The sequence below is a fragment of the Pristis pectinata genome, chromosome 38, assembly GCF_009764475.1.
Source record: "Pristis pectinata isolate sPriPec2 chromosome 38, sPriPec2.1.pri, whole genome shotgun sequence".
NCBI classification, from domain to species: Eukaryota; Metazoa; Chordata; class Chondrichthyes; order Rhinopristiformes; family Pristidae; genus Pristis; species Pristis pectinata.
Genome location: NC_067441.1, coordinates 5,233,395 through 5,261,015, shown reverse-complemented (window position 1 = coordinate 5,261,015; position 27,621 = coordinate 5,233,395). Strand labels below are relative to the sequence as shown.

Below are 27,621 nucleotides of genomic sequence, written 5' to 3'. Positions count from 1 at the left end.
GAAACTGGGATGTATTACATTTCCCAGCACTAATATCCTTTATCTTATCAATAGTTAAGGGAAATAAATACTGTTTTATTTGATGAGGCAACATTTAATTTCAGATTATTGATTTTTCTCTTTTCATGCCTTCTTTCTGCTGCCAACTCTCAGCCTATATCAGGATTAGCCATATTATCTGACAGAATGAATGCAAACATTGTGCAATTGATCTTCTTAGATATTAGATAGAAATTCATTCTCCATCCTAATTGCTAAAAGGGTGATATTGCAGTGTGTGTGAATTACCCTTTTTGAAATTCAAAAGCAAAATATGTAAATACTAGAAATCTGAAATAAAAACATTAATACTCAGCAGGTCAGCAGCATCTGTGGTGAGAGTAATGTTGAGCTGAAATTAGTTGAACTGACTTCAGGAGCTGAGTTCACCACAGATTGTTACTCCATCGCACATTTAGTGCATGAAATGGAGGATGAAATTTTAGCCGCCTTCATGGTCTAGAAGTATTGGCTAGTTTGCTTGTGCAAATCCTAGAATTTTCTCCATTCGGTTTAAATTTGAGATTTACAGTGACAGTCAGTGTTAACTTAAATAAAAGGTAAGCTAGACATTTGAGGTGATATCTTGCCGAAGGGACTGTGTTGCATTGCAAGACATCTTGTTAAATGGCCCACATATTTCATGGCTTACTCTGCTGTCATTCTAGCATGAATGAGGCAGCTGCCAGCAAATATGTTTATATAAAATATAGTTGGGTAACGAAAACTGTTTGATCAAGGTCGCCGATTGGTTCAAGGCACTGGTGCACAGACAACCTGTGATCCTTGGTACTTAAGTACACAGTGATCTGGAGGTACTGAGACTGTGAGCATCTTTGCAGAGGAATCTGCTGATTATTGGTGTACTGGTCAACCTCGTTGGGCATAGTCAAACTTTGTTCCAAAACTGGATGGCATAGTGTGGTGCAGCAGAGTCTTGCCCACCATGGTGTACTCAGCTACTGAGTACAGCTGCTTGATTTCTTGAATAGCTGCCACACTGATTTGATTGATGATTACCTAAGGGTGGCTGAGTTTGGAAATGCTGACATCAGTCTAGCTTACCATAGCACCACCCATTGAATCCCTGATCTCGGAAGTTCACCAGGAACAAATCCTCCTTAGAGTAGCACAGGCTGGCAGTAAAATGTCTCTTTCCAACCCTAATAACCTAAGGTCTTTGGTGACCCTATCAGCTTGGCTTATTAGAGAAAGTCAGTTTTCTTCAGACACAAGGCATTGTTCTAATCAATAGCTTCTATTATTAATCTTTCTTTGAAAGTCTGGTCCACCTCTGACAGTTTGTAAACAGGCAAGAGAATGTAGCTGGTTACCATGAAAGAAAATGGGAGAAAGCCCATCTGCAATTGGGAATATGCTACTGAGAGTGTGACTTCTTCCCAAAATGATCTTTAGCTGCTAAATGTCATCCATTTACACAACCATTGATGGATCCATAAGCCTGACATAAAACTCAAACCTGTTCTTCAAATAGCCAAGTGCAAGAAGATCAGTTTGCCTGGAACTATAACTCCAGTTGTTAGTTATAAAGTCAATGGAATAAATTTCGGAGGCAGAGTACAACTCATTGGCTTGACCATATAGCACGATAGAGGATGAATTTGTGGATGTGTGCACAACTGGATAATTTTCAAATACAATGTTCTGAAATAACTTGCACTATGACAGGAAGACTGTTGGCAGAGTGGGTCAAAAGGTTTCTTGAAAGGAGAATCAGCACAAATTCTGATGAAGTGTCATTGATCTGAAACATTAACTTTGTTCCTCTTTCCTCAGGTGCTGCCTGAGTATCCCCAGCATTTTCTGTTTCTATTGGGAGAATCAGCAAGCTTGCCATCTCTTTGATATTCCTCTGTGTAGCTCATCAGAGATGAGTTTTGCTGAAGAACATAGTACCCATCAGGGAGATGGTTCTTGGTGACACAAAAGAGGGGGGCTAATAATAAAAAAAAATTGCCTCCCTCTCCCTCCCCACCCCCTGCCAAAATATAGTGCAAGGAAATTGGAAACAGGAAGTTACCTGGTGAGCAGATGATTACCAATCTGCTGTACACAGTCTGCAGTGCTTTGAATCGTTCGTCTCAAGAGATGTGTAACATCTGCTTCACTTCACCCAATACTCCCTTAGCTCTCTTCTACTTTGTATTATTTCATTGTTCTGGTTAGTGCAGTGCAGTCACTTAGCTTATTTTGTGTATTAGTGCCAACATAATATAGGAGAGAAAGCACTTAAGCCAGTAAATCGTCGTTGTATGGTTTTCTTAATTCATTGCCTTAAATTGCTTCCAGTTTCAGTAACAGATGTGTGGGCAGTGGTACCACCATGAAGAAAAATTATATTTGGGCATGGCTGTTCCTTGTTTTTTTGCACTAGTCAAATAAATGCAGAGTAAAAAAATAAATATCTGTTCTACATTCCTGACATCCAAATCTTTTATGTTATTGTGACCCAAAGCTTGTTTTACTCTTGTACAGACATAACCTTTTGCTTACTCTGTATTTTTGTTCCCTGGTTTTGGCCTTAGTGAGCTGATCCAAGTGAATGACCCATTGTTGGTTGGTCAGAAGCAATTATTGAGGCTGTTAACTTTATTGCTTTCACCATCCTATTTGTGCTGTATTGTAACAGGACCCCCTGGCAGCTTGGAGCACACATGCATTCCACGCTGTGATTTGAAATTTGATTGGTGCACATATGCAATGCAAAGGCAATTCGCTGCACAGATTTGCAAAAACCATGGCTTAAGTCAAGCTTTTGATGGCTTATGAAATCCATTTCACTGGGTAGTTGAACCCCAGTGCATCAGGGCTCAGACAGTGCCCAGTAAATTTACCTACCAAATTATGCATTGTTCCTTAATTTGCACTGAGGTAGAGCAGTGTTTGAGGCATAACTTTTAATTTCACCTTGACTTCCTTCAAGAAAGTGAGGGGCTTTATTCAATACCTGCTATCATGGCATGGTTGGAATTAGGAGTTCAGTGGGCTGGGGAATTGGAGCTATGAGTCTCGGTGCAACTGTGATCATGAATTCACTTGTATTGTAAAATAAAGATCAGACATATTTATTACTAGTGCATGTATGACAGCATGTAAAAAGTTTGTTTCGCCATTAGCTAATGCCAGCTTTCTCACGGGCATTTAAATGGTGGATATTTCTAAATAACAGGAGCAAGGATCTTGAGAATTTATTGGAACATTGGTGAAATGTTGCAGAATTAGGTTTCTCACTATGTATGTAAGTGTTTTTTTGGGGTCTTCAGAGATTTGCAATTATGGCAATGCTGTATTTGTTGTGTATTCTTAGTTGTCCTGAGAAAGTGGTGGTAGGATTTGAACTGCTGCACTTTCCATGGTGGTCCGTGTTCTTTAGAATCTAGAATTAGTTTATTATTGTCACTTGTCTTGCATACCATTCATACAGATCAATTCATTACACAGTGCAATGAACTTTTAGGCTTTTATATCTTCTGCCTGATGGGAGAGGGGAGAAGAGAGAAAATCCTGGGTGGGTGGGGTCTTTGATTATAGTGGCTGCTTTACTGAGGCAGCGAGAAGTATAGACAGAATCCATAGAGGGGAGGCTGGTTTCCATGAGGTGCTGAGCTGTGTCCACAACCCACACAGTCCTGGGCAGAGCAGTTGCCATACCAAACTGTGATGCATCAAGATAGGATGCTTTCTATGGTGCGTCGATAAAAGCTGGTGAGTGTCAAGGCGGACATGCCAAATTTTTTTAGCCTCCTGAGGAAGTAGAGGCGCCAGTGAGCTTTCTTGGCTGTGGCGTCTATGTGGTTGGACCAGGGCAGGCTGTTGGTGATGTTCACTCTTGGGAACTTGAAGCTCTCAACCCTCTCGACCTCAGCACCATTGATGTAAACAGGAGCATGTGCACTGCCCCCTTCCTGAAGTCAATGACCAGCTCTTTTGTTTTGCTGACATTGAGGAAAAGGTTGTTGTCATATCACCATGTCACTAAGCTCTTTGTCTCCTTCCTGTACTCCGACTCATCGTTATTTGAGATACGGTCCACTATAGTGGCATTATCTGCAAACTTGTAAATGGCATAAGAGCAGAATCTGGCCACGCAGTCATGAGTGTATAGGGAGTAGTGTTGGGGGCTGAGGACGCAGCCTTGTGGGGCAACAGTGTTGAGAATAATCGTGCTGGAGTTATTGATTGCGGTCTGTTAGTCAGAAAGTCAAGGATCCAGTTGCAGAGGGAGGTGTTGAGTCCCAGGTCTTGGAGTTTGGTGATGAGTTTGCTTGGAATTATAGTATTGAATGCGGAGCTGTAGTCAACAAACAGTAGTCTAACGTAGATGTCTTTACTGTCTAGATGCTCCAGTTTCAATTGTGTTATCTAGGGAATTCCAGAACATTACCCAGAGACATTGATGGAAGTCTAATATATGTCCATATTGGAATGCTGTGTGACTTGGAAGAGGACTTGGAGTTTACAGTGTTCCCATGACATTGCTACTCTAGTCCTTGTGGTGAAGGTCACATTGAAGGGAGGTAAGAACATGAATAGAAGCAAGAGTAGGTCATCTGGTCCCTTGTACTTGCTATTCTATTCAATGAAATCATGATTGGATTTTTGCTTCAGTGCCACTTTCCTGCACTCAACCTATATTTCCCGATTCCTTTTATATTCAAAAATTCAGATGACCTCTGTCTTGAATGTATTCAGTGACAGCATCTACAGCCCCCTGGATAGAGAGTTCTAAATATTCATTTTGTTTAGGCGAAATATTTTCTTCTTATCCCAGTTCTGAATGGCCATCTCCCTATTTTGAGACTGAGACCCATGGTCCCAGATACTTAAAGCCAATGAAAGTTCTATCCCTGCCTATGCTCTGTCAAGCTCTGTATCACCCTGCCAAAATAACTTCAGAGAGTTGTGGCATTGTACCCAGTAGCTGGGACCAACTTACTCTAATGGTTGGCTCTTGGACCCAGTGGCAGGGATACTGATCAAGCAAAATGTCACTGTGGAACTCCCATCTATTTGAATTGTGCAATACTTGTAACAGTGCCTGCATTTGATGTCATTGTCCTTGGCCTCCTGTGCTATTCCAATAGAGCTCAACCAAAACACATGGAACAACATCTCATCTTTTAGTTAGGCATATTACAGCCTTCGGGACACAACACCAAGTTCAGATAATGATTCAGCTGTTCATATTTGCATCTCCTTTAGAACAGTCTTTTCTTTTGATGCTTTACCGCCCTCATTCACTTTGCACGATTATCCCTTGAGTCATGTAATCTCTCCTGTCCTGTTACAAACCTTCCCTTGGGTTTCTTTTCTTTTGCTCTCTCTCTCCCCACCCTCATTTCTCTGCATCTTGTTTTACTCAGTCTGTTTTGAAGGATCATCAGTGCATAAGTGATTTCTCCCTCTACAGATGCTGCCTGACCTGTTGTGTGTTTCAGTCATTTTCTGTTAATATTCAAATATCAACATTTTTAAAAATCTCAAACAAGGATTCTTTCCATATGCCGACAACTAGTCAGTGCTGTGTTCCATAAATAAACATTTTTTTTCTTTAACCAATGGCTTAGCTAGCTACAATAATCAAAGACAAATTTCTCCCTCAACAGTTTTAACAATACCAAAGTCAACAGTTGGCACAATTGTGTACCAAATAGTCCGATTATATTTTCAAACTGGAAAAAACAGTATTGAGAAGAGCAACTGAACTGGATAATTTGAAGTGCTGCGCATGCTGTGAAGAGCTAAGTTTTATTTTGTGCATTCATGTTATGAATTCTCTTTCTCAAGAGATGAACTAGTGAGCTCTTGAGCCCAGCCTTCCTACCAATATTTGGTGGCTTTGAACTATACCTTCACATAAGGATGGAAAATTAAGGATGGAACATTGAGGCTGAACTAGTCCCTGATTGGCCTGACATATTAGAGTGACCAATTGAATAATGTCATTGTTAGGTGCCAGGGTGCAGGATCCTGCTATTTGTTTTACTTCAGAACGATGTACAGTATTGGAAAACACTTAAAAAAAAGAACAAAATAAGTAGAAGTTTATAAACATTTATTATCTATTATTAAAATGTTAGGTGAGAAATTTGTCTTTGATCAGCAGTGAGAATTCTGGTCATTGTCTGTGCTTCCCACTATTTATTCAGCTGTGAGCCAATTGTGCAGAGATGAGTACTACAACTGGGTGATATTCATATTTCAAATTATATTTACTAATAACATAGAAGGAAGCCATTTCAGACCATCTACTTTATACCGGCTCACAGAGCACACCATTCCCCCTCTATTAATTTTCCCTGTAACCTATTTTCCCCACATTTCCATCAACTCCCCACAGATTCTACGTCTCACTTGCACACTACGGGCAACTTACAGCAGCCAATTAACCTACCAACCTGCACGTCTTTTGGATGTGGGAGGAAATTGGAGCACCTGGGGGAACCCACGTGGTCATGGGAGGAGCATGTAAACTTCACACAGACAGCACTGGAGGTCGGGATTGAATCCAGTTGCTGGAGCTGTGAGGCATCAGCTCCACTGGCTGCACCACTGTGTACTGCCATGTGTATGGAAACATCTAATGCTGCATTATCAAAGGTGAATTTCTCACCCATTGCATCTGGTAATTTGATTGGCTCATCCTGTGATTTGTTGCCATGTATCAATCTGTTTAGTCCTTGGTATCCAAATAATTTGCAAAAGAATGTGGTTATTTTTTTTATCCTAGTTGGCTTCAAACTGTGCCTCTTGCAAGCTCAGCCTAGCAGGGAGAGGGTGCTACACACAAAGCTGCTGGGGGAACTCAGTGGGTTGGGCAGCACCTATGGAGAGAAATGAACAGTTGATGTTTTGGGTTGAGACCCTTCATCAGGACTCCCATCAGGGAGAGGGTGCTGATACATTAGGACCTGTTCTTGTACACTGACCTCCCTGATCTACACTAGTTCGTTTCAAGTCACAGGACTAAGTTGTGAAAAGTCGACTTGTCAACCATGTGGAAGATAATTAATCAAATGAAAACCACAATTACTCTAACTGGTGTGTATTCATTGTGCACAGCAAGCACCTTATTTGGCCTTCAGAAAACTATCATTTAACTAATTCTGCTGTACTGTATTTTTAACTGCCTTTTTGTGGGTGATTTCCTGACACAAAGCACTCAGTGAAATCATCTATTGAGGAGGGGGTTTTGTGTCACTGATGATGTGAGCGTCATTTCAGACAATAGGTAACACTGTCACCCAATGAATTAAAGGTGGAGTGGAGCGCATGGCCCACAGCAAGCAGTCAATTGCATAGCAAATAGCCAATTCACTCAGAAAACAGTCTGTTTATAGAACAAAAAGCTGCAGTAGCTTCTTCCAGTAGAAGCAGGGTTAGTTCTCCAGAATATGCAGTGAGTTGGAGGATAATTACATTTAAGTTCGTAAATGGCTATCTCCAGCAGTACTAACATCATAGCATCCACCTTTGTGAAATGGGTCCAAAAAAAAACTAACACACTGCATTACAGGGAAATAGAGGAACAAAAGAATTGGCCAACCTTGCAGAGAGTTTCCAGAGCTTAAAGTGTGGATAAAAAGAGAATAGAATGAAATCTAATGGGGACAATGAGATGCTCTGTAATCAGGTTTGCATTGTGCAGTTTACATCAGAATAATTGAAGAATTCTGATAACCCAGCACTTTCCTGTCTTCTTTTATGCCGTTCCTTCAATCCCCGTGGATGGTTATACAGTATTTAGGGGATTTAGTCAATTAACACCAGGATTATGCACAGTTTTCAGAGATGTACCCAATTAATACCACGTTGTCAGAGCCTATTATTATCTTATTTCTTTGGGGCATCCTGTGCCCTCTGCAGCTAAAGAACAAAGCAGCAAGACTTAAGAATTATTGCATATTTTTTTGCTGGGTACAACATCCTCTGTCACTATTAGAAAACAATAGGGTTGTTCATTTTTTCTGCTTCTGTGCAATAGGTTTGCTGAAGATGTCAAAAAATTAAATAGATATTTTAATGACAGGAAATATAATGTGGTAAACACAAATCATAATGCAATAAAGGGCAGACAGTTCCATGTTGAGTTCTTAGTCTGTGCTCAATAGCTGAGCTCCTTCCGGTTGTTAATTAGGCTATTACTATTGATTTAAATATCCATGGGAGGAGAAATAACAGAGAGGGTTCCCGTCCTTAATCACCCAGCAGAGGTCACTGGATAAGGACAGGATTGGTTCAGAGTTAAAACTATCAGCTTCAATAAACAGTCTACACTGACACAATGGGTAACATTTGACTGAGATATTAGAGAGCCATTGCTGATTGTGGACCTATATCTCAACATTGGATCCTGACTTCTGAATGGATTGGGTAGAATTGTTGAAATTTATGAGCATGGCAGAAGGATATTCAGCCTGAAGTGTCCTCACTAGAAAATTCAATGGGTCAACTCATGCTTTTGACTAACCATTCAACCTAAAGAAAGTGCTGGGACCTTGGCGTAGGGTAGGGGTGAATGGTTACAGCAGAGAAGAATGGCGCATCGAGTCTCTTCTGGCTCTTTGTAAGAGCAATCAGTTAGTCCCACTCCTCTTGCCCTCACCCCATAGCCCTGCAGATCCTTTACTTTTGGATACTTGTCCAGTAAGACTTAAACCCAACAATTGAACAGTATTCCCACTGACAGTGCATTCTGGACCTTAACCACTTGCTGTGCAAGAAAATGTTTCCTTCATGTCGCTTTTGATTCTTTTGCCAAACATCTTCATTCTTTGTCCTTCAGTTCTTAATCTCTCTGCCAGTGGGAACATTTTCTCTCTGTCTACTCTATCTGCGTCTCATGATTTTAAATATCTCAATTAGATCCCCTTGCAATCTCCTCTGCTTCAAGAAGAATAACTCCAGCTTCCCTAATCTATTCACGTAAGTAAAAATCTCTCAATCCTGGCATCATTTTTAAAATTTTTTTTGTATCCTATCTAAAGGCTTTAAATCTGTCCAAAAGTGTGTGGTGCCCAGAACTGGACACAATACTCCAGTTATGGCCAGTGTTTTACAAAGGTTCATCTTGACTTCCTTGCACTTTTACTCTATTTATAAAGCCCATGATCCTGTATATTTCATTCTCAGCCTGCCCTGAAACTTTTCAGCAAATTACAGACATATATCTGCATTCCTCTCTATTGTTGTACATCTTTTAGAATTGTACTCTTAGATTTATGTTACCTCTTCACATTCTTCCTGCCAAAATGTAACAATTCACACTTTTGATCATTAAATTTCTTTTACCACATATCTGCCCATTCCACCCCTGGATGTTTATTACTATCCTTCTTGCACTTCTCATAATCAGAGGAAATAAATAATCATTTAGTAAAGCTGAATATAATCAAACAGTGAATGTGTTTTTGCGAAAGGTAAATCATGTTTGACAAATTTGCTCAAATTTTTTGTGAATGTGACGAGAGAGTTGACCCTCTCGACCTCAGCACTATTGATGTAGACAGGTGCATGCACACTGCCCCCTTTCCTGAAGTCAATGACCAGCTCTTTAGTTTTGTTGACATCGAGGGAAAGGTTGTTTTCATGACACCATTCCACTAAGCTCTCTATCTCCTTCCTGTACTCGGACTCATCACTGTTTGAGATACGGCCTACAACGGTGGTATCATCTGCAAACTTGCCCACACAGTCGTGAGTGTATAGGGAGTAGAGTAGAGGGCTGAGGATGCAGCCTTGAGGTGCACCAGTGTTGAGAATAATCGTGCCGGAGGAATTGATTGATGCCTATCCTCACTGATTGTGGTCTGTTTGTTAGAAAGTCAAGGATCCAGTTAGAGGGAGATGTTGAGTCCTAGGTCTCGGAGTTTGGTGACAAGCTTGCTTGGTATTATTGTATTGAAGGCAGAGCTGTAGTCAATAAACAATAGTCTAACGTAAGTGTCTTTCCAGATGCTCCAGAGCTGAGTGAAGGGCTCGGGAGATGGCATCCACTGTAGACCTGTTTCGGCGATAGGCGAATTGCAATGGGTCCAGGTTGTCTGGTAGGCTGGAGTTGATGCGTGCCATGACCAACCTCTCAAAGCACTTCATGATGGTGGATGTCAGAGCCACTGGTCGGTAGTCATTGAGGCATGTTAGCTTGCTTTTCTTTGGTACCGGAATGATAGTGGTCTTCTTAAAACAGGAGGGAACCTGAGATTGAAGCAGGGAGAATATGTCCGCAAATACTTCTGCCAGCTGATCAGCACAAGATTTGAGCACGCGGCCCTGGACACCATCTGGGCCAGGTGCTTTCCTCGTGTTCACTCTTTGGAAGACTGATCTTACATCCTCCACTGTGATCACAGGTTCAGCTGAGTGGATGGTGACAATCCACTTCCTTATTGGCCCTCTCTGTGATTCTATCATCTAACTTTATCGAGTTAGTTAGACACAATTTGCCTTTAACAAATACAGTACATGCCGGTTCTCTGTAATCAATTCACATTTGTCCATATAACTGCCTAATTCTGTCCCTGATTATTGTTTCTAAAATGTTCACCATCGAGGGATAAACTGACAGGTCTGCAGTAACTCAGTTTATGTTTATGCCCTTTTTCAACAAGGGTGTAGTACTTGCATTTTTCCAGTCCTCGGGCACCAGTCCCGGAAGATTAGGGAAGATTATGACCAAGACCTCAGCAGTTTTCCCACTACTTCCCCCTCAGCAAAATTATGATGCATCCCATCTGGACCGAGTGAGTTATTTACTTCCAGTGCAAATGCCCTTTTGAGTATCTCAATTTTTAGCCCATCCAGAATCTGTAGGGTTTTTTTTATTTTCAGAATCTGAACTATATCTTCCTTTGTTGAGACTCAAGCAGCATCTGCTTCCTTGATAAGGCTGATGTAAAGTACTTGTTTATTATCTCAGCCGTTTCTTCTGCTTTTGTGAGTAGATTTCCTTTGATTGGTTCCACCTCTTAAGTTACTTTTTTTTCTGTTTTTGTATTCCCTTTTATGATTGCTGACAATTTTCTTCTGTCTCTCTTAATTCTGGACCTTTCTTCCTCTCTGAACTTTATGTAATCAGCTTGTTTCTCATTCATATTACCAACCTGGCATCTGCAATACTCTTTTATTTTACTCTGATCTACGTTATATTTTTGGTCATCCAAATTTTCTCCCTAATAGGAATGTACTTACTTTGTGGTTAAAACATCTCCACTTCAAGGGCCTCCTATTGTTCAATAAAGGGCTTTGCCTGCCAGGTTTTGATTCTAATTTACTCAGGTCAGATGTGATCTCATTTTGGAATTGCAGCTATGCTGCACCAAGGTAAACTATCCCATTTCTGTTTCTCTCTCTCCAGAAATGCTACCTGACCTGCTGAGTATTCCCAGCACTTCCTATTTTTATTTCAGATTTCAAACTTCTGCAGTATTTTGCTTTTCCATTTCTTAGATCAGCCTTACTTGCAGTTGCTCTGTGTCTGATTGTCATAGTAGAGGCAGTTTAATAGTACTACAGTACATGGAACTGTAAAATGCAAGAACAGGCCCTTTGTCTGCGCCAACCATGATGCCAACCTGACTAACCCCATCTGCCTTTACATGGTCCATATTCCTCCATCCTCTGCCTGTTTATGTGTGTCTCTAAATGCCACTTAAATGTTGCATTCGTATCTGCTTCTACCACCCCTCCTGACCGTGCATACCAGGTACCTACCGCTCTCTGTGTAAAAAAGAAACTAGCCTCATCATCTCCTTTAAACTTTCTCCCCCTCACCTTAAACCTATGCCCTCTATTATTTGACATTTCCACCCTGGGGAAAAAGACTCTGATAATCTACCCTGTCTTTGTATTTCATAATTTTAAGTACAATATACTAAATGTATCAAATGTACAACTGCATATGTCTCGGCTTGTGTTATTCTGAACAGGAATATTTCAGTGTTTTTTGTTAAACTCTAGAAATGCTGGAAATGGACATAAAGGCAGGCAGCATTGTGGGGAGTAAGATCATTGACCTGAAATGTTAACTCTGTTTTTCTCTCTAGAGGTTCTGCCTGACCTGTAAAGTAGTTCCAGTCTTTTCTGTGGGTGATGGATTTTCTTCTCTGCTTAAATTCCTGCTTAAATTCCCCAGTTTCCACAGTGGAATTGAAGCTCTTATTTGCAGATCAATTAGTCCAATAACATAACCACAGTGATCCCATTTTTCAGATTGGAAAAGGGGAGCTGCCTGTGTTCAAACTTGTATCATGTATGGCTCTGCTGATAACTGTTAGAGAAGAAGGCAAATGACTTACTGACCAGAAGGCCCAGTTTTGATTATCTCAATCAAGTGTTTTTGAGGGGCCAGGATTGTTCCAAGATTGTTTACTAAAATATTTCCAGGGTTGAGGTATTGTAAGTACAAGGTTGGACTGTGGTTGTTCTCCTAGCAGCAAGGAAGGTTGAGGGGTGATTTGATAGAGGTGTATATGATAATTGTTTCAAAAGAATAAATATTGAGTAACTATTCTAATTATATGATGGTTCAAGGACCAAGGAGCACAGATTCAATGTGAGGAGCAAAAGGTAGGGGGGAATGTGAGGCAAAACATTTTACACAGAGAATGGTTTGATTAGAAACTTGCTGCTGTAAGGTTGGTGTAAACTAAGTCAACCAGGTCTTTCAAAATGCAATTGAATAGGAATTGAACAGAAACCTAATTTGTAGCGCAATGGGGAAAGGTGGGTGGGATGGGGAATAGGACTTGCTGGATTGCCCAATAAATGGCTGGCATGAACTTGATGGGCCATATGGCTTACTTCTGTGCTAAAACAAATCTTTATTTAAGTTCTTCTAGGCCAGGGAAGGGAAAATTAGGTTGTTCCAGCTTTTGACTGCTGTCTGGTGACCCTTGCTTCATTGATTTGGTCTATAGTTTGCAGATAAAATGATTTCATCTTATTATGCCCATATACTAGGCCACAAATTCTATAACAAACACGAGTTAATTAAGGAAACAAATCTCAAAGCTGTGCTATTAAAATTTACGAGAACAAATTAAAACTGAAATCTGCAGTATGACAGTTGGCGCTGAGGATAAAGGATGTCAAGGACACTGTGAGCTCAGGGAATGAAGTTTAACCATTTTGCAAAGGTCAAAAGCATAAAAGCCTAACGTACAAAGTAGCAGTTCTTTTTATTCTGTGTGATGTATGTTGAATATTCAATTCTTTAAGTTGTGAATTCTGGTAAAGGATTTGACGTTAACAGATGTTCTGTTGCAATGTAAAGAATGATTTACCTTTTGCTGGCATATTTGAAGCATCAGTTTACTGACTTAATGTAAATCTGCTTTGCACTTCCCTGTTAATAATTACCTATAAATTCATAAATCATTAATATGTCAATACCCTTCTCAGCTGGTAGTACCCTTTTGCCTCTGAATCTGAAGATTTTGAGTCTGACTGCAGACACTTGGGCACAAAAATCTAGCCTGATTCTGTTGCACAGTGCTGAGCCTTTTGGATGAGGTGTCAAACCAAGGCAACTGGATAGTCAAGTCAGATCAAGTTTATTGTCATGTGCACAAGTTCGATGAGGTACAGGTACAATGAAAAACTTACTTGCAGTGGCATCATAGGCATGTAAGTCTACATGGGTTTCCTCCGGGTGCTCCGGTTTCCTCCCACATTACAAAGGCGTACAGGTTAGGAAGTTGTGGGCATGCTATATTGGCGCCGGAAGTGTGGCGACACTTGTGGGCTGCCCCCAGAACAGTCTACGCAAAAAGGCGCATTTCACTGTGTGTTTTGATGTACATGTAACTAATAAAGAAATCTGATCTGATAAATAATGCATAAATTATACAAAACAGTGAAGGGAGAAAAAGAGACTACAAAACAAGATATTAGTGCAAAAAAACAGAATCAGAGACAAGTCCATGGTAGTGCAAGAGGTTGTCCATACTAAGGTAGGATTAGGGTTGTGCAAGTTAGTTCAAGAACCTCATAGTTGTAGGAAAGTAGCTGTTCCTCAGCCTGGTGGTGTGGGACTTCAGGCTTCTGCACCTCTTGCCTAATGGTAGCAGCGAGAAGAGAGCGTTGACCCCGATGATGGGGATCCTTGACAGTAGATGCCTTCTTCTTGAAGCAGTGCTTCCTGTCGATGTCAGTGGTGGGGAGGGCTCTGCCTGTGATGACTGGGCTGTGTCCACTGCCCTCTGCAGCCTCTTGTATTCCTGTGCATTGGAATTGCCACACCAGGCCATAATGCAGCCAGTCAGAATACTTCTAACAGTGCATCTGTGGAAGTTTGTTAGAGTTTATGGTGACATGCTGAATCTCCTTAAGCTTCCAAGAAAGCAGAGAGGCTGGCACACCTTCTCTGTGATTGCATCTATGTTCTGGGCTCAGGACAGGTCAAAGGACAAAAGATACTATGGCACAATTTTGATGGTAACTTCATGTGCCACTTTGAATACCCAAAATGACTCTGTTTTCACCATTCATTCCAGTAGCGACTTCCAAATCATAACCAGTCTCTGGGTAAAAAAAAATTCTTTCTCTCACCTCCTTGTACCCCTTATACCAGTATCTGAAGTCTATAACCCCAAGTCCTTGAGTGTATTAATGGGAACATCTTCCCTCAGTTTACCCTATCTAAGCTTTTTGTGACTTTGTACAACTTTATCAGTTCTCCTCAATCTGTTTTTGTTCCAAGGAAAACAAGCACAGTTTCTCAAATTCTAACCTTGTATCTGAAAGCCTTCATCCTGCAACTATTCTAGGAATATCTATTGTATCCTTTATAGGACCCTTACAACCTTTCTGAAGGGTTGTCTCCAGAATTTGCGTAACCAGTATTTAATAAAGATTTCACCCCCACCTCAATCTTGCTACCTGTTGGAGATCCATTGTTTAAAATAATGGGATTATTGTGCCTCGGGGTGATGTTCCCCACTGGCAAGTCTTATTGCTCCATCATTTGAACAAGGGACCATTGGTCTTGGTTTGGGTGTTGTGAACTCATTGGTTCTGATCACCGCACCTGAGGTCAGCATGAAACTCTCTCATAAACTAATGCTTTTTCAAGTCTGCTTTCCCACCTGATTTTCATATCCTCTGATTCCCTGTTGTCCTAAAACCTGTAGCTGAATATATGGAATAGCTGAGCAGCCATAGCTCTGAGGGGTAAAGAATTCCAAAGATTCATAAGTCTCTTGAGTGAACGAATTTCTCGCTATCTCGGTTTAAACAATCCACTGGAGGAAACAGATACCAAGAGCATCCAGCTGCCAGGATTAGAGGACTCGGGCTATAAGGAGAAGTTGGACAAACTTGGGTTGTTTTCTCTGGAGCGGTGGAGGCTGAGGGGAAACCTAATAGAAGTTTGTAAGATTGAGAGGCATAGATAGAGTAGGCAGCTGATATCTTTTTCCTGGGTCGAAATGTTTAATACTGGAGGGCATGCATTTAAGGTGAGAGGGATTAAGTTCAAAGGAAATGTGCAGGGCAAGTTTTGTTTTACACAGAGTGGTGGGTGCTTGGAATGCGCTGCCGGGGTGGTGGTGGAGGCAAATACGATAGAGGCGTTTAAAAGGCACATGATTGTGAAGAGAATGGAGGGATATGGACATTGTGCAGGCAGAAGGGATTAGTTTAGTTAGACATCTAATTAATAGTTTAATTAGTTCTGAGTAACATTGCTGAAGAGCATGTTCCTGTACTGTACTGTTTTATGTTCTATATCAGAAGTTTTCCTCCAGCCACAATCTCTTTCTTATAGAACCTAAGAAAATGTCAGAAATGTTAAAGCACGGCTGACCAAGCTGAAAAGCAGCAACGTGTCACCAACAGCAAGTTTAGCAACCAATTTGTATTTCCCAAAGTTATCATTTTCTCAACAGCAAGCCCCATGAAAATGATTTAGCATTTACCTTATGAGTCTTGTATGTCTCATTGAAATCACTTCATCAGTAGGGCATTGTGAACAATGTAGTCAGTAGCATTAAAGCCATATTAAATCTTTTTAGAATTTGGATACCATTCATGCGTAATTGTTTTTGTAGGTGTCTCATCTGACTTATCAAAATACATTCATTGTTCACTTGAAGCAAATGAAACCAACCTTTATGTTGGCTCTGTTCTGGCAGAGAGTTTGTCCTTTCTCCTGGTTGCCATATAATGTGGACTAATTTCCTGGTGGTTCACAGACAGCCACACCCAGACACACACACACACACACACACACACACACACACACACACACACACACACACACACACACACACACACACACACACACACACACACACACACACACACACACACACACACACACACACACACACACACACACAAACTTTACAAAGAAATAATTTAAATGATTTGATTTTTTTTTGGAGCCTACTGCTGAGAAAATGATAGCTTTGAAAATGATTGGTTGCTCAACTTGCTACTGATGACACATTGTGGCTTTTTAAGTTTGCTCACATTAAGTTATTCAATTGTTTGATTGGCAACTGGTCACCTCAGGCCCATTGTGATTCAACCATGACAAGAGATGTGATATCCGAGTTGTGACAGTTTGAATGCTGTGGACTTCTTCCACAGTCCTTGTAGTAGCATGGATAGTGTTATTAAATGGTGCAAAGAAAGCTGGGTCAGATGTGGATGAGTGCAGAGTAGGGGTTTTCTTTGACATTAGCTGACATTCGCTAACACTTGGGACCTGTCAGAAAATAAAAGTATTGTTTAAAATAAAAAATGAAAATATGGTTCTTTTCCACATTTAAAAGACTCAAGAATGCAAACTCTTAAAAACAATGAAATGAAATAAAATAAATCTTGCATTGTTTTAACCTGGTCTGGGTCTAGCTGATAGATTTCCCAGACTGAAATCTGGGAATTGTGCAGAACCGATGCAGCATCTGACAGCAGGGCAGAAGATGTTGCTGCAGGCTTAGACACACATTAGCACGAGAAACCAAGACTTCCATGGGGATACCTGGATAAGAGCCAGCATTAGTTCTGGCATGGAAACAGGTGACACAGTAGCAAAGCTGGAAGAGTTGCTGCTTCACAGCTCAGTTACCTGGGTTTGATCCTGACCTTGGGTGCTGTCTTTGGGGAGCTTGCATATTCTCCAGGTGGGTTTCCTTCCACATCCCAAAGATGTGCTGGTTGATGGGTTAATTGGCCACTGTAAATTGACCCTATTGTGTAGATGAATGAGAGAATATGGGAGGAGTTGAGGGAAATATGTATAGAATAAAATGGGATGAGTGCAGGATTAGTGTAAGTGGGTGCTTGATGGTCAGCTCAGACTCAGTGGGCCATGGGACCTGTTTTGGTATTGAGGGACTCCTAAAATTGGGTTCATTATTGTAATTAAGGTGAAGCCAATGTGGTACAACATGTAAATATGGTTGTTTACTTACCACCTTACTCACTATCCCACAAGATCAAAATGGCCTGGCCAGGAGGCTGATATGAGAAACAAAGGAGAACCATCTTAACTATTAACCCCAAATGACAATTACAGTGGGATTAGGACTGATTAGCCATATCTTGTGATGGCCAGTTGAGCTTTGTTCAACCATTGGCACCTCTCAATTATTATATGTGTTCTGAGAGTATTTTAATAGTCCATGTGTATATTGACTGAAAGTTTCTTTTTTTTCAAAATAGAACAGATTTAAGTAATATTTAATTACTCACCAACTAATTTTATTTAGGTTTCTGGTAATTGAGTTATGATAATGAGCCATGCAGACTAGAGATCACAAATTTGATTTGTCTGTAGTGAATTAGTTGCTCAGAGTTAGAGCAGCTGCAGAAATTCTACAATTAGTCTCAGTGTGCCTGGATTAAGGAGGAGGAAAATCAGCTAGATCTCTGATATTCGTGACTATCCAGTGATCTGCAGGAAAATCCAAGTGTTTTTTTTTACATTCTCAGGACTTGTAGATGGCTCTGGCAAGGCCAGCATTTATGGTGAATCTCCCAATCACTTTAGGAAGGTCGTGGCGAGATACTTCCTTAAACTGCTGCAGGCCTTCTGGTGAAGGTGCTCCCACAGAGCTTTTGGGTAGGAAGTTTCCAGGGTTTTGACTAGATGATGATGAAAGAACAGCAATATATTTCTGTCAGGATGATATGTAATTTGAAGGGGAACCAGCAGGTGGTGATGTTTCCCTGCACCCTTGCCCTTGGTGGGAGAGATGTTGGGTTAGGGAAATACCGTCAGAGGTGCTTTGGTGAATCACTGTAGCTTGGATTAGGATATGATCAGTTGCAGTTATAATGTACACCAAGTTTAGTGATCTGTGAACCTTCAGGGGATTGTTACATTTTTGAAGACACCATCCTTTGGTAATGATGTTGCCTTATCTTTCTGTTTGGATAGTTTGAATGAATATATAAGTAATTGCATTAAACGTACAACACAGAAAGAGGCCAGTGGCCCAACTAATTTGTTGTAGTGTTTAGACACTAATAAATTGCCTTCTGTATCTTTGCCCATCAGCATTCAATAAGCTGGCCTGAATTTTAAATAAAATGTTAGTTAGAACCCTCAGATTCTAAAGTAGGTTATAAAATATTTTCCATTTTTACCCCAGTTGCATCTTCAGAGACCAGTATTCCTTTGTGTTGGGCTCTGACATAGATTGCTTTTTTTTTGCTGTGCTTGGCATGGTATTGTCGCTGAATACAGGAATATTCAATCATCTGTCAGGTCAGGGAATGAAATAGCCAGATAAAGCTTTGGTTGCAGAACAAAATTAGAATGATACAACATTTTCCAGTAATTTAACACTTGCTCTAGATCTCTTCTGATGGAGATCAGGGTTCTGATTTGTAAAGTGATACTGATGAGAAATATGTTAGAGCTTCTCTTTGCTCCCATTTCACAGAAGTTCTGCCTTTAGTGGTATAGATCCACTAACCAAGAAATCACTGTTGCTGATTTTTACTTATGTCCATCTATTAAGGTTTCATATCTTTCCATTGATGGGTAGTTTTCTTAGCTCAAAACCTGGCTTTGGTAAATGTGTACAAATTATCTTTAAGCAATAGTCAAATCAAAGGTGTAGTGTGATCTGCCAGTTGCCATGATTGCCGGTTTTAAATATTAAAGTGCATCCCCATTCCATCAAGTTGGCTCTTAAATATGAAAAGAGGCAGTTTAAAGCTTTTCATGTGTTCCATTTCTCCACTGCTCCCTATAATCAGCTCAGCTGTCCTAATGCTCATGCTGACCTAACTTTGTTATCATGAGGAAGCTCCTGTGCAACTTTGGATATTGTTCTGCAGTGATGTGATGTATTGTGGTTCTGTGGGGGTCTTTCTGACTGCTCATCTTGCTGTCCTGATTCACAAAGTAAACCTGCAACATCTGGTTTTAACTTGACCCTGGAAGAGATGGGGATCGAGGAATGGAGAAATGGTCCACGTTACTCCCATATTTTGGGGTAAAAGATTCATACTTGTGGTGAAGAGAGGGGAAATGAAATTCAGGTCATGGTTCCTCATCCAAGGTTCCTCCAGAACTGTGCTGGCTGCCACATTGGAAGGTAGTGTTTTCATTATTTCCAGCTTGACTGCAGCAGATGTCAAAACATGGAAGTCAGAGATCTGAAGACTCTGTCCTACAACACACAGCACGGTAACAGGGCCTTCAGCCTACTAAGTCTGCACTGAACATCAAGCATCTATTTTTACATGAATCCTACTGTAGCATATTTTATTCTTGCCACATTCCCATCAACCCCCCTGCGATTCTACCATTCATCTACATATTAAGGGAAATTTACAGTGGCCAATTAAGATAAGATTTCTTTATTAGTCACATGTACAGCGAACCACACAGTGAAATGCATATTTTGCATAGATGTTCTGGGGGCAGCCCTCAGCTGTCGCCACACTTCTGGCGCCAACGCAGCATGCCCACAACTTCCTAACCCGTACGTCTTTGGAATGTGGGAGGAAACCGGAGCACCTGGAGGAAACCCACGCAGACACGGGGAGAACATACAAACTCCTTACAGACAGCGGCCGGAATTGAACCTGGGTCGCTGGCGCTATAATAGCATTATGCTAACTGTTACGCTACCGTGCTGCCCAACCATTAACCAACCAATCTGCACACCTTTGGCATGTGGGAGAAAACAAGAGCACTTGGAGGAAACCCATGCATTCACAAGGAGAACATGCAAACTCTACACAGCACCAAAGATTGGGGTTGAATCTGGGTTACTGCAACTCTCTTTGAAATTTGTCTCTAGATGGGTGGAACACACCAGCTTTCCTGGGTCTTACTACCCTTGAAGGAACCACTGGAGGAAGTGCTGTCAACTTCTTGTATACTTTCTCTCTGTGGGCCCAGGCTGTCTTCTCTGGTTCCTCAAATATATTGTAGGCTGCTGCCATCCCAAGTTCACCTCCCACTCCCCAGCAGTTGGTTGTGGATCAGCTTGGCATAAGGGAACAGCTGTATATGTTGGGAATAGGTGGTTGGGTGTCAAAAAATTATGTCGTTGGGCTAGGGTTTTAATTTTAAACCCAAGTGGATCTCTGCTCCAAAGGGTTGAAATTATAGAGTGTGATTGGTGTAAAGTTTCAAATGTGCTTGCAATATTTTTGTTGCTGTTTTCCACAAAGTGGACTTGGTCTTTAGCCATTCCATTAAGGAAGGATTTACTTACATTGAGTCAGTGTGGAGAATCATCAGATTGATTCCTGGCACTGAGGGATTATCTTGCAAGGAAAGATTAAGCAGATTGAGCCTATGTGGTCTAGAATTTAGAAGAATGAGAGGTGATCTCATTGAAATATAAGATCCCTAAGGACCTCGATAGGGTCAATACTGTGGGGATGTTTTGTGTGATGGGCAAACCTTTGTCTGGATAAGGGATTCCCCATTTAAGAGTGGGATAGGGAGGAGTTTCTCCTCTGTTATAAATCTTTAATTCTTCACAAAGAGCTGTGGAGGCTGAGTCATTAAATATATTAATGTCTGAGTTTTTAGACTGAAGGAACCACTCAGCCAGAAGCATGTTGAAAGCCAAAATTTGTCTCCAAGAAAGTTGCTGCCAAAGATGTGAAGGTGACTCGCTTGCTCATTAGCCTTGCATTCCCTTCCTGTGTTACTCACCACTTTCTTTCTCTATATTGGAATGCAGAGATCATAACTGTCTATTTAAGAAATGCACTGAGAGACGCAGCCAAACGAGGCATCCTAGTTAGAAACTGGGGAGAAAGAAAGACGCACACACACAAATACACAAGCAAAGCGAGAAATGAAAAATGAACGACCTATGTAGAAAAACACAATGATTGACTGGAATAAACAACTTATTTGTTGATGAATGTGTTCTAATTCATGTTTGAAAATCTTTTCTGTGTCCTGTAAGTAGACTGCAGTTGTTACTGCTTCTGATGTGGGCCTGTGCTAAGAACCAACTCTAATGATTAACCAGACTGATTGTGCTGCTTTTCCATCAAATTGTAAAATTCTTAGCAGAGATTTATTGATAAATAGAATACAGACTATCATTATTAAGATTAGCTGGCTTCATCATACCTAGAACTATCTTACAAATCTGTATTGCTGGCTGGAGCCTTGCATGTTCATATCATTTATCCTGATCTATTGGAATTGTAGAAAGCTAAAGTGCTGAAGGAGGCCATTTGACCCATCAGGCCGGTGCTAGTTCCATGAAAAACAGCCTTATTTGGTCCAATGCCTAACTGTAAATGTCCAGTGCTCTTTTAAAATTATTTACTCATTTTTCAGTCATATGAATCTGCAACCTCTGATTCAGAACCTAATACCTGAGGGAGTAATTTTCTCCCCTGTCAGAAACCTCCCAGTATTGGTAAAACCTCCATTATCTTCACCTCTAAACTGTCTCTGTCTGAGAATTTTGTGGATTTGTTACCCACAGTTTTCCTTCAAAATGGCCCTGCTATGTAATTTCTCAGCTGACGTTCACAAAGAGTTGAATTTTACACATGACTACCTGTGAATTACACATCAATAGTCCAAATCTGACTTTCTTTTGATGATCAGAAACAATCCTGCTTCTGGATGAAAGGTATTTTCCAGTTGTTAATAATAGTGGTCCATGGCTCTTGGGCCAATTGAAACCTACTCCTTAATGAACTATAGACATTTGATTTAGTTTTGTGACGTTTCATCTCCTGGAAATATTTACAGTATTGAAAATTTTGCAAGGTGAACCTAGGCAAAATGAAAGGCAAGTTTGTGAAAATGCTCATGATATAGCCCTTTTTCCCTTTAAAGTTAGGAGCATAGATCAAAAGGAGAGTGGTCTGATCTAGGTATTTTATCTAAACGAGTAAGTCAGGTCATGCAGTTGAATCCTTGCACTTTTTTTGTTGCCTAATCATTCCCTGATACCTAAATGTTATGGTGGGTCCATATCTTCTGTCCATATGACTGCTGTATTTCTTGTTACAGAGTTTTATTGACCGGTAAATAATCTGTAAGTATAAATGTACAGCAGGTCAGGTTTTTTGGCTCGTCACTGGGGCTGTGGTCATTCAGTTAAGCTATCAATATTTTATATATCACTTTGCAACAACAGTAGTCATTTACTCAACAGAATGCTTACCAAATCTGGCCTTAAAATCCACAAGGGAATTCATTGATGAATCATTTACCTTCATAGTTCTGTGCCAGGTGTTGAATTTTTTTCCTGATCTCATCTGCAGATTGCAGGACATAATGGTCAAAGGGCACAATAGTTCAAAAGACCAAGACCTCAAACCTCGCATTAAGCTCAGATTCTATAAAGCAGCAGTGATCCTTGCTCTCCTGTATGTTATAGAGATAGGGACATATTGCAGTCAACACCACCAATAGCGTTTGCAAAGTCATCCAAATCCATTGTCAAAATAGATGAACAAAGATCAGTGTCCTTTACCAAGCAAATACTATGGTGACTGGGCCATATTGTCCTCATGCCTGACGCCAGAGTGCCAAAGCAATTCCTCTACTCCAAACTCCATTATGCCAAGAGATTTTTTTGTGGGCGACAAAGAAAATGCTTGAAGGACATTCTCAAAAGTCTCCTTGCAAAAATGTGGCATCTTCAGTGAATCTGGGACAGTGGCTAATCAAAATACTATTAGGAAAGCACTAGGCCTTTTGAGCAGCATGACTGGAGCACACAGTGGAAGGACTGCTTCATTTCCCCATTGATCCACCCACCTTATCACACACCATCTATGCAGCAATGATGGGGTCTGTGGATCCTGCATAGATGTCAACAGCTGCCTTAGAAACCACAGAATTGGATTTGAAACTAGTCACCTTTGACCAGAAAGGACTTCCTGAGAAGAAGAGCAAGGTCGAGTTGGCTGATATCGCCACTCCTCTGAAAGTGGGCTCCCCCTGGAAGATGATACCTTTGAGGAATCATTAAGGCCAGTGAAAATGCGATTTTCACTGGGTCTTTTCAGCCAGTATCTTTTACAAAAAACTACAGAGAGTAACATTGCTATTTCAGGATAGAGTGGATGTGAGTGGGTAGTTCTACTGTCAGTCATGTCTGGTGACCCCTTTGGTGCAAGTGACTGAGATTGAATTGAAACGCAGAATTTGTGTGTGGCTATCCTTCACTCCATGCATTTCCAGCAAAATGCCCTGCTTAGATTGGAGAAGTTGCTGTGATTTCTCTCATATCTTCAGTTTCCTCCATTATTTAGACGGTTTTCTGAGTAAATTGACATGGTTGGCTGCATGATTAACTTTTTTTCTTAGAACTCAGATATCCCACTTAGCATACAAATTACTGACTGACGCAGAATTATCAGTAAAGACCATTCATCAAATCTGTCGTTAGCTTAGTGTTGGTGCCAGGTGCCTAGAGGCCTGTGATTAGGAAGGTGGCGGTGCAAAGAAGGCAGTTAAAGAATAGTTTATTTATGATGAAATCTGTAGATGTCATTGTTCAAGCAAATAATATTCGACAAAATTAACTTTGCAAACAAAACATCCAATATTTGTTAAACTACCGTACAACCATTTGAATTGGAAATAATGATTTGGGTTCAGATTCCATCTTAAAATAAAGAAGTTCTTTGTAGTGGGTAGTCAGTGGCTGTTGATTGATAATTAAAAAGGTCTAAATCTCAGTGGTTAACTACGGTGAATTGGAGTCAAACTAGGGATTATCATAATGAGGCCCTGCATCTGATGACAAATCGTCAACCTTATTAGAATAATAATTTGCCTGTTTCAGCACTGTGGACTGTGGTAAGGTCCTGTTTAGAAGCAAAATAATAAATCAAAGCAAAAAATGTCAAATGCTGGAAATTTGAAATAAAAACAGAAAACTACACAAGTATAGAGCAGCTCTGCAAACAACATCAGAATGATAAATAACTTTGTAAAAGTAGGACCAATAATCTCCAGATAACATTTTGAATTTTCTTTTGAGCTGCTACAAAGGAGTTCAATAGTGAGAAGCTGTTCGTGCAATTAATTCAGTATTGTAATGCATAAAGGAAGTATTAAAAATTATGCTGTGATGGATCAGAGCTACCAGGTAACTTCTGTTTGTAGAGAGTGAGGCAATGAATAGAGTGGAAAACACAGGATTGTTGATATATTGTGACCTTTAAGATCTCTTGTAAAGGTGTCCTAGTTTAAAAGTAGGACAAGCTAGACATAGACATCTTCTGATCCAAATGCATTAATCCTTATTTAGGACATTTCCATTTCCCAATGCAGTCTAAATTTTTTTGGAGTGAGATGGGTCTTAGTTTAATTTCTAGTCTGTTTTTGAGTCAATGTTTAAACTACTCTAAACTTTGATAAATAAGAACAGGAGGAGGCCATTCAGCTAGTCATGCTAGCGAGATCATGGCTAATCTGTGACCTAAACCTGTTAGCCTTATAGTTAAATTTCTGAATAATTTTAATTGACAAAATATATCAGTCTCAAGTTTAAAGTTAATATTTGACCCAGGTTGCCCGTTGCAGATGAGAGTTCTAAGTGTCCAAACCGTCTGCATGTTGTAGTGTTTCCTAACTTCATACTTGAAAGACCTGGCTCTAATGTGCTTCCCAGTCCAAACTCCCCAACTGGTGGAAATAGTTTCTCTCCATTGACCCAATCAGCAGCCTTTAGTACCTTGAAAATTTCAACCAAATCACACCTAAATTCCAAAGAAATCTGTCCTTGTAATTTAACCCTTTAATAGCGCTCTGGATTGTCAAAGCAGGCCACGGAGAGAGTTTAGAAGGACCTTTGTGTCACCACTCTGGGTAAGATTCTGATGCAGGCCCAGAAGAACCTTCTGCTTCGTACCCAGTAACCACTCATTTCCAGATTTGGATTGTGATGTGATGTTCAGGACTGAGATGTATGCTTTTTTGTATAAGATATCTACTCTGAAATCCGAAGTATCACACCATGTGAGGAATTGTTTTTTGTTCTGAGCCATCACAGGTCTAACATAAATACTCAGATGGATGATTTTTGTTTACTGAAGTTCTCAACTTTTCTCTTTAAGGCTTTGCTGGGGAATGGTGCACAGGTACTGACTGTGCAATGGTACATCACCTATGGTTATATGTGGTAATTGACAGGCTGTTGAATAGTAAAGGGCATATGTAATGAGCATAACTAATCCTGTTTCAGTGTGTATGAATAGTGGAAGGGGCCTCTTTATGAACCATGGATCAAATTTGGGAATCATCTGCTCCATTTGCTTGAGAGACAAACTTATCATAACAGTTTGAGCTGTCAGAACAGTTTATTTCTTTTTCTTTACCAGTAAATGTGCACTTAGTGATTAAGCACATCTCTTCTTGCCTTGCAGCTGTGATCAAGGAGCACAGGTTGTCCTGAAGAATGAGCAGCACAATGTCAACAGCCACAGACTATGACAGTATCGAAATCCAGCAGCAGTACAATGACATAAACAACCGGTGGGATGCCGGTGAGGAGGAGTGGGACAACGAGAACAGCTCAGCACGACTCTTCGAACGCTCACGTATCAAAGCCTTGGCAGGTAGGCAGAAAACACTGAAAAGTCAGGCTAACTGTTGCAAGGATTAGAACGAAAATATTTCTCATTTATTGGAGAGCAAGATTAAAAGACCAAATCTTATCTCTTCAAAATTAGAGGTAGGATTAAATACAAAATTTATTTCCATCTCTAGTGGTCTTTATGGTAAATTAATGGTACCCTACCATGGTGGTAGGTTACTGGACTAGTACCTGGAGTTCTGGACTGTTAACCAGGAGACATGAATTCAAATCCCACAAAGGCAGCAGGAGAATTAAATAAATCTGGTGTAAGTAATGGTGACCATATTGTAAAGACCCATCTGGTTCACTAGAAGGAAAATCATCTTTACTCGTGCGGCCTGTATGTGACTCCAGATCCAACAAAATGGTTAGTAAAATATCTCTGGATTTATTTTGTGGATGAGGATTTTAAGTTCTGTGGGAGTCTAAATCAGCACTGTGGCCAGAATTTTACTCGTAGAGTTTCCGTACGACATAGAAGCATGTTGGCTCATGGAGCAAGCCCATTTTCCTATTAATTTTCCCTATAACCTATTCTCCTCACATTCACACTAGGAAGTAATTTATATTAGCCAATTAACCTTTCAATGTGCATGTCTTTAGCATGTGGGAGGAATCAGAATCAGGTTTATTATCACTGACATATGTCATGAAATTTGTTGTTTTGTGGCAGCAGTGCAGTGTAAGACATAAAGACATAAAAATTACTATAAGTTACAAAAATAAATAAATAGTGCAAAAGAGGAATAATGAGGTGTGTTTCATGGGCTCATGAACCGTTCAGAAATCTGATGGTGGAGGGGAAGAAGCTGTTCCTGAATTGTTGAATGTGGGTCTTCAGGCTCCTGTACCTCCTCCCTGATGGTAGTAACGTGAATAGGGCATGTCCCGGGTGGTTAGGGTCCTCAATGATGGATGCTGCCTTCTTTAGGCACCGCCTCTTGAAGATGTCCTCAATGGAGGACAAGGTTGTGCCCACGATGGAGCTGGCTGAGTCTGCAACCCTCTGCAGCCTCTTTTGATCCTGCACATTGGAGCATCCACACCAGGCAGTGATGCACCCAGTCAGAATGCTCTCCACTGTACATCTGTAGAAATTTGTAAGAGTCTTTAGTGACATACCAAATGTCCTCAAACTCCTAATGAAGCAGAGCCACTGGCTGCCGCCTTCCTGATTGCATCAATGTGTTGGGCCCAAGATAGATCCTCTGAGATGTTGAAACCCAGGAACTTGAAGCTGCTTACCCTTTCCACTGCTGAGCCTTCAGTGAGGACTGGTATGTGTTCTCCCGACTTCCCTTTCCTGAAGTCCACAGTCAGTTCCTTGGTCTTGCTGATGTTGAGTGTGAGATTGTTATTGTGACACCACTCAACCAGCCGATCTATCTCAGTCCTGTATGCTGCCTCATCGCCATCTGAGATTCTGCCACCCTGGGGGAGCCCATGCACTCATAGGGAGGATGTGCAAATTACACACCGTATTGGGTGTCAAGATCAATCCCAGGTCACTGGA

General features: G+C 40.7%; 1 protein-coding gene across 3 annotated transcripts in view; it reads left to right on the top strand.

Annotated features, from left to right (window-relative positions):
* LOC127587104 (spectrin beta chain, non-erythrocytic 1-like) overlaps nt 1-27,621 on the top strand; it is a 261,405-nt gene that overhangs the window by 54,813 nt on the left and 178,971 nt on the right. For all 3 annotated transcript variants that reach the window (XM_052045324.1, XM_052045327.1, XM_052045323.1), the window contains one exon: nt 25,897-26,088. In XM_052045324.1, coding sequence (XP_051901284.1) covers nt 25,929-26,088 — 160 coding nt within the window. In that variant the 5' untranslated portion in view covers nt 25,897-25,928. The remainder of the gene's footprint in view (nt 1-25,896; nt 26,089-27,621) is intronic.